Raw genomic sequence first — 7,890 nt, 5'->3', positions numbered from 1 at the left:
CAGGAATGCAAAGGGAGCCGGTGTGAATCTGGTCATGTCAGATTCGAGAAGGTGGCTATGGCAGAAAGCCCTGGCCAGATGTATTAGGAGGGAAGAGGTGAAGGTCGGGCCCAAGATGTGAGCAGATGAAGGGACCAAGAGATGGCCGAGAGCTAGGATGTCAGACAAGGGCACAGGCGAGGGCGCTGACTGGATGTGGTGGGTGGCCCCGTGCATGCCCAGAATCACAAGCTCCGCCCCCTTACCGATGCCATGCTTTCTGAACTCTTTCACCACTCCCAGACTTAGGATGTATGCGACCTGTGTATCAACAGAGAAGCTGGAGGCAAGAATGTCCCCATCCTACGGAGAAAGTGAGAGAGGGGGTGAGGTTAACATGTGGAGGCACACGGACTCACTGCAGAGCACAGCCCAGGCCTCCCTGGCCCTGTTACCTGGGGGGACCCAGCAGTGGGTGGGGTGGGGCAAGGAGAACAGGACGTCACCCCACCTGCTCACGGCTGTGAGAAGAAACAAGCCTTCTGGCGAAATGCTGCTAAAAGTGCACACACCCAGAAAAGCTGCTCTTGGGGGTGGCCAGTAGACTAGCCAGGGACAGGAAGAACTCTGATGCCAGCTAAGGTGACATCCTGGCAGTAGCAGGGAACAGCTCTGCTGCATGGCCCCCACTGGGCCTGGGCCTCCACATGCATCAGCTGACGCACCAAGGGACAGGACAGCCAGATAAACACAGAGCATTACAAGTTTCGGTCAAGGATCACACGCGGCCCCCAGGTGTCTTGGAGGAGGGGTTTAGGGCATCCCACCCACCATCCTCCGCTGCTGTGACAGGCCACAGAACCCCTCCAAGTGTCTCCTGGCTCTAGAGATGGATCTTGCGTGGGAGAGTCAAGAGCCCAACTGCCTTGTTCTTCCAGCTTATATGGAACCAAAGCACCTGGCATATGGGCAGGGCACTGGCCACTTGGCTCTGCTTCCTTGGGCTGGTGGGGGTCACCATCACCCCTGTTCTGGTTACCCGAGACGTGCCAGTCTTAGAGAGGAGGGCAGTCTCATCCCTCTTGCTCCTTGAAGCCCAAGGGATGGGGGCTTGCTCCCCAGTGGCCCTACTTTGCCTGGTTTGGGATTCATGCAGCCTCCTGGAGAGGCACAGGTAAGCGCTGGGTGCAGAGGCCCCTCTCATGAGGATAGGGGAGTAGAAGCACAGGGTCTCTATGCTGAGCTCAAGGAATCAAATACATCTAAGAGGGGCACAGAGATGATCCAGTCACCAGCTTTCTGCTGTATCTTAGCACTGAAAATTGGAAAGAGAAAGCTGAATAGGAAAGCCACTCTGGTTTTTACCAAGCTGGGACCAGCAGTTAGCGTAATGGCTATGTTGCTGGACTCCCATGTAGTCGACTGCGGTTCGCGTCCCGGACCCAGTGGCTTAAACTCACGCTGGGCGCGTGTGCGTGTGTGCCCAAGATCCCGAGAGGAGAATGGAGGAGAAGTGATTGTGACGTGGCCATTCCCCCTGGGGGATGATTTCTCACTTTTTGTCCCTCTGTCTCTTTCTTTCTAGTGAGTGTACGTGCCCTAGAGCAAAAAACTCTCAAAAGGAACAAACAAAAGCCCACCTGGGGCCAGTAGGTAGCATGGCATGGTGGTTAAGGTACTAGACTCCCACATAGCTGACCACGGTTCAAGTCTTGAACCTTGTGGTTTGCTTTCTCATTTTGCCCATCTGGTGAGCGTGCAAACCCTATGACAAATTAAACAACAATAATAATAACAAATAAGTCACTGATTAATTATTATTATTATTTTTTGGCTATAGGGTGCACTCGCTTGCCAATAAGACAGAGAGAAACAGAAAGCGAGAAATCACTCCCCAGGGGGGATGGCCATGCCGCAATTCCTTCTCCTCCATTCTCCTCTCGAGATCTTGGGCACACACACACACACGTGCCCAACCTGAGATTCAAGCACTGGGTCCAGGACTTGAACCGTGGTTGACTACACGGGAGTCCAGCGACACAGCCATTACACTAACTGCTGGGCCCAATAAAATAATTCTTAAAAAAACAAAACAAAAACCCCCACCTGTGCCAGATATAACCACGGCAGACAGACAGGGCGTGGTGGGCTAGGTCCTCACAGGGGCAGTTGTCCCTCCTTGCACTCTTAAAGGAACACCCTCAGGAAGACTGAGAACCACCAGACGTTGGTGGTGGCTCTGTCTCTCCTGAGGAGGATGCCTCTGTGGTAACCACCACCTGCATGCGAAGATGACCCAAACTGTCCACCTCAGGGGACACCACGCCTATGGCCATAGCCTTGTAGTTGCTATTCAGTATAGGACTTCTTAACCTGGGGGGTCAGATCCCCAGGGGGTTCTTAGATCTTGGAAGGGCCTCTGAGGGTGGGTAGAAAGAAATTCTATCTTGTACTCATCTCCACCTGGAACCCAGCGCGTCCTCCAACAGCCCCAATGGCCTTGGCAGGCCCCAGGACGCTGCTTCCAACATGGTCCAGACGTTCCCACACCACATCCTGACCCTGTGGCTCTCAACGCTTCGTCTGTACCCAACCCTACTTCTAAAGGATGGCGCTTGCTAAGGCTGCGGCTGCCCCGTTACTTAATGCATGAACAAAGGCATGTGTGTAACTGTCCCTCTCTCTCTCTCACACACACACTCACTCACACACGCACACACCAAGCCGGTCGAGGATGAGGCCCACTGGCCACCCTGGATCCCTCAGGTCACAGGCTGCTAAGACAAAGGGCCACAGAGCAGGCAGCAGGATTCAGTCAGCCTGTGCGGTGACCGTGACAGCTGAGCCACTGCTCACATACCTCTTTATGCACCTTGGTCCTGCTCTTAATCTCAGCTACTATCATCCCCACAATGGCACCTCTGTAGGTTGCAGCGAGGGAAAAGAACTTCTTGTTGGATGTGATGTCACGGTACCAGGAGTCTGGGTACCTGGGAGAGAGGACACGCAGGTGAGCCCCACGGGTTGAGTACAGCTAGTGCCAGTTCCGGACATCAGGGCCTGGGGGCTCCAGGCCAAGTCTGCCCCTGCTGAGCCGATGAGGGCTCTGCCCTCCGCTCTGCCTCTACCTGCTGGTCATGGCTGCCCTGCCAGAGCAGGGGTGCGAACTGCAGGACTGGTGCTGCTGACGGGAAAGTCGGCAGGACCGTCTGAGCGTGGCTCCCAGCTGGGTGGGTCAGGGCTCCTGGGTCCTGGTAGCCCCCAGCCAATTGGCTGATCTCCCATGAGGGCGTGGTGAGGCTTTCTGACACTGAAGACCAGAGCAAGCAATTCAAAGAGCCAAGTTCCCCGCTGAGACACTTCTCAAGATGGGTGGGGCCCCACCCTCAAGGCCATGTGTGGCCAGGACTGCTAGGGCTTGCTCACCAAGAACAAGGCCAGAGCTCGTTGAGGGGAGCAAGGGAGAAGATCCTTAGTAAAAAGGCCCAGGACAATCATTAACAGACAGACCCAGCCACTGCTCCGGAGAGACGTGGTCAGGGAGAGAACTCGGGCCTTCATTTCTTAAACCTGGGGAGACCTCACAGGTCACCTTGGGACACCCTTCTTCAGACTGAGAGTGGGAGGAGGCAACTCCACAGAGAGTGGCTGCTCAGCAGAGGCTGCTGACCCCCTTCTGAAGGCCTTCTACAGGGCCCGAGCGTTGTCCAAGCTCGGTTCTTCGTCTTCCTTGGACCCAGTGCTGTGGTGCTGCCACCTCCTGGCCCAGCTGACCACAGTCCCCACCATCTCAGGAGCCTGAGGCCTCAGGCCCAAGATGCAGGGCGGCTGGCTGGGGCTGGGGCAGCAGGGAGGCCCAGTGTGGGTCTCCTGGGCCCAGGCAGCTCTCCGCAGGGCTTTGCTTACATGCTCACGCACTTTCCTCTCCAGCAGTGGGACCGTGCAGGTTTCCACCTCTAACACCTCTGCCAGTCACATCCTCAGGAGGCCGTGACAGCTCACACCTCTGCAAGGGACAGGAGGCCTGCCCCACCCTCGGGCCAGCAGGGGATCAAACAAATCTGAGGCTGAGACTCATGGAGGCACTGATGCCTGGTAGGCTCTTGCTCATTTTTAATTTCAAAGAGTTGGTATCTATCTTTCTCATTACAAAAGCTATACAGACATATTACATAAAATATAAAAATATGTTATCTACATCAAAAGCAAAAACAGGAAACTACAGACATTAGTAAGCTACCAAGTTCAAACTATGTAAGACCCTGCTAAGTGGAATGGACCCTCGCCAGCTGGTATTGTGGGCGTGTTGTAAGATAAAAGCGGGAATGAATGCACGCACGCGGGATCTGGTACACGCTGGGAACGCACGCACGCACGCGGGATCTGGTACACGCTGGGAATGCACGCACGCACGCGGGATCTGGTACACGCTGGGAACGCACGCACGCGGGATCTGGTGCACGCTGGGAACGCACGCACGCGGGATCTGGTGCACGCTGGGAACGCACGCACGCGGGATCTGGTGCACGCTGGGAACGCACGCACGCGGGATCTGGTGCACGCTGGGAACGCACGCACGCGGGATCTGGTGCACGCTGGGAACGCACGCACGCGGGATCTGGTGCACGCTGGGAACGCACGCACGCGGGATCTGGTGCACGCTGGGAACGCACGCACGCGGGATCTGGTGCACGCTGGGAACGCACGCACGCGGGATCTGGTGCACGCTGGGAATGCACGCACGCGGGATCTGGTGCACGCTGGGAACGCACGCACGTGGGATCTGGTACATGCTGGGAATGCACGCATGCACGCGGGATCTGGTACACGCTGGGAATGCACGCATGCGGGATCTGGTACACGCTGGGAATGAATGCACGCACGCACGCGGGATCTGGTACACGCTGGCATTCTAGTCTGCCTTTTCATTCAGTGTCTCATAAGAAACTTTCTCTGTCCGGTCAGCCTGCGGCCTGGTGGGTAAGGGAGTTCAATCCCACATGGCTGGTTGTAAGATTTGAGTCCCAGACCTAGCAGCTTAGAAAACATGCCAGGCACATATATGTACATGCCCAAAATCCTGAAAGGAGGGGGAAATGGTGAAGGGACTACAGCTTGACCATTCCCCATGGGGGTGCGGGGTGCTTTCTCCCTCGCCCTGGTAAGTGCATCTACACTCCAACAAACTGAAACAAAACAAAACCCCACAAAACCCAAACCCCACCTTTTCCTGTCAATAACTACACCTCTACAATGGATCTCTTTCCTGGATGATACTGCATTTCGTATGCACACACCCCAACACATTTAACCAACTCCTTACTCTTAAAATACCTGAGTTGCAGGGCCAGCAGGTGGCACTAGATTAAGGCACTAGATTCCCACATAGCCGACTATGGTCCCAGTCGTGGACCCGGGGACCTGAAAATCACCCCAGGCACATGTGTGTGAGTGCGTGCCCAAAATCCCAAGAGGAGAATGGAGAAGACTGGTGTGGCCACCCCTCGGGGGCTGATTTCTCACTTTCCTTCTCTGTCTCTCTCTAGGGAAGGCACGTGCCCTGTAGCAAAGTTGCTCCTGTGGTTCTGGGAGGTAAGCAGCCTGGCACTGCACATCTCTGTAGCTAGTTTCTCAGCAGTGCGCTTTGGGAAACACTTCATAGGGGATCCTGGTGAGGTGGCAGGAGCGGGGGTCTGGAGGCCCCTGCCGGCCCAGCGGCTGTGGATTCCCCACCCCATGACTGCGGCCTGAGCCGCTGCACTCACTCGATGGGGAACCAGTCTCCGCACAGGTGCTTCACGGTGTCTATGTCATCATGGCAGAGCAGGCGCAGGCTGACCTCGCTGAGGGCGCTGGGCGGCACCACCTCTGTCATTCACACCTGCAGGGAGGGGCAGCATCACCAGCAGCACCTGTGTCCCCCCGGCCCCACCACCACCATGTGGAGTCTTGAGAACGGCAGGAGCGAAGCCCCTCAGGTGGCAAAGAATGTTCCAACACACCCACCTCTGGCCCCAGCCCCCCGCACAGCACTTGGTCAAAGAACTTTCCAGTCCCCAAGGCAGCCCCGACGGCCCAGCACCTCTCCTCGGCCACAATGCACAGCACCTGCGGCTGGCACAGCAGGTGAGGAGACTAAGGCTGGAAGGCTGGGCAAGTTGAGGGCAGAGCCAGGACTGAATGCTGGCTCTCCAGCCACATGGTCACCCAGGGCTTCCATTAGTACCACCTCCTGTGGTCTCCAGGCTACCTGCAGGACGTAGGGACAAGACTCCTTACAACCTGGCCACAGAAAGGGGATCAGCAGGACAAACCCAGAAGCCTGTGGGACAGACGGGCATTCTCTGCTCCGAGCCCCCCGAAAGGGACAGGCACCCCCAAGTCGCAGACACCTGAGGCTGCCTTTCAATACATTTTCCTAAAATGGTATGGGACACATCTTACAAGCAGGACACTGGACAGAAAAATGCAAAGCTCACTTATGCTTTTAAGTTAGAAAGCAACGCTCCAAAGGCCCGTTCATGCCATCACTCCCCGGCGTGCTTGGTCCGTGGCCCCTGCTCTCTGCCACTGGGGTGCGAGTGAGTGGAGCCATTCAAGAAGTGCCAGACACGAGGCCTTCCAAGACCCACAAAGGACCACTCTGCCTGCCATGTCCAGCCTCGTCCTCCGGGGGCTGTCTGCAGCCCCACCTTCCTTCTGTGTGGAAGTAGCCTCTCAGGTCACTGAACTGAGGGGCAGCACAATGAAAGCTGCTTTATTCTGGGGACTCAGGAGGAAGGGACTGAAATCCGGGCTCGTCACCCCTCCCCTGGCAGGGCCTGACTGGCTGCTCCAGCCCACCCCGACACGCATGTCCTGGGGCTTCCACGATCTGGCCCTGCACCCACAGGGGAACGCTCAGTCCCCCCGTGCTGAGGAATTCAGAATGTGGGAGCTCCTGGCACCCTCATGATGCCCACAGGGCACTCTGCTGTACCCAGCAAGAAAGTCAGAAGCAACCCTATTTCCTGTGCGGACGCTGCCCTGATGCCCCTAGTGGGGGAGCCTTCCCCTTTTCAGAGGCACTGCCAGAAAAGCCACACTCAATCTGAAACTCGATGGGTTCTCACTCAGACAGCCCCTGCCCCCTCCCTGCTCCCCGGCTCTCCCCACACCCTGCATCCCCACCCAGTGAGCAGCACCGTGACAGCTCTGGGGTGTCTGCTTCCACTTCTGCCTGCAACTCCAGATGGTGCCACCACCTCCGCAGGGCCATGGCCAAGGTAAAAGGAGACGGCCATTCCCAACAGGCCACCCAGTGCCGGGCCCAGCCACACCGACTTCCTCCCTGCCCACGCGCCCCTTGGCCAGGCCTCCGGTTACCTCCGTTCTCTCTCTCTCTTTTTTTTTTTGGAGAAGTTTTTGCTATAGGGCATGTGTGCTCACCAGAGAGAGACAGAGAGACAGAAAGCAAGCAATCACTCCCCAGGGAGGATGGCCACGCTGCAATCCCTTCTCCTCCATTCTCCTCTTGGGATCTTGGGCACGCACGCACATGCGCCCAGCGTGAGTTTTAAGCCACCAGGTCCGGGACGTGAACCGCAGTTGACTATGTGGGAGTCCAGCGACATAGCTATTATGCTAACTACTAGTCCCCTCTGTTCTCTTCACGGTGACTTCCGGCAATGCCTCTGGGCGGCCAGCGTCCCCTCCCCATGCATTAGAGAGCCTTCTCGCACCCTGTCTCCCTTGGTCCCAGGACGAAGCAACACCTTAACCCTCCCCAGTGCACCCAGCTCCTCCGGGCTCCTTGGGGGCAAGTGCTACTCCCACCAAGAATTAAAGGCCCCTCCCGGGGGAGGAGAACGGCCGCAGCCCTGCAGCCCCTCCATGAAGCGCAGCGCCAGGGTGCCGCCCTGCCGTTGCAGC

The 7,890-nt window shown here is 57.0% G+C and overlaps 1 protein-coding gene across 2 annotated transcripts in view; it reads right to left on the bottom strand.

Annotated features, from left to right (window-relative positions):
* Window positions 1-7,890, bottom strand: part of NAA60 (N-alpha-acetyltransferase 60, NatF catalytic subunit) — a 29,123-nt gene that overhangs the window by 4,260 nt on the left and 16,973 nt on the right. For both annotated transcript variants that reach the window (XM_006162983.3, XM_006162982.3), the window contains exons 2-4: window positions 5,745-5,860; window positions 2,840-2,969; window positions 246-342 (exon numbers count right to left, since the gene is read on the bottom strand). In XM_006162983.3, the coding sequence (XP_006163045.1) occupies window positions 246-342; window positions 2,840-2,969; window positions 5,745-5,854 (337 nt within the window). In that variant the 5' untranslated portion in view covers window positions 5,855-5,860. The remainder of the gene's footprint in view (window positions 1-245; window positions 343-2,839; window positions 2,970-5,744; window positions 5,861-7,890) is intronic.

This window comes from Tupaia chinensis, unplaced genomic scaffold (genome assembly GCF_000334495.1).
Source record: "Tupaia chinensis unplaced genomic scaffold, TupChi_1.0 Scaffold141247_1, whole genome shotgun sequence".
Lineage (NCBI taxonomy): Eukaryota > Metazoa > Chordata > Mammalia > Scandentia > Tupaiidae > Tupaia > Tupaia belangeri.
Note: the sequence above shows the minus strand (reverse complement) of the source record. Positions and strands in the feature narration are given on the sequence as shown.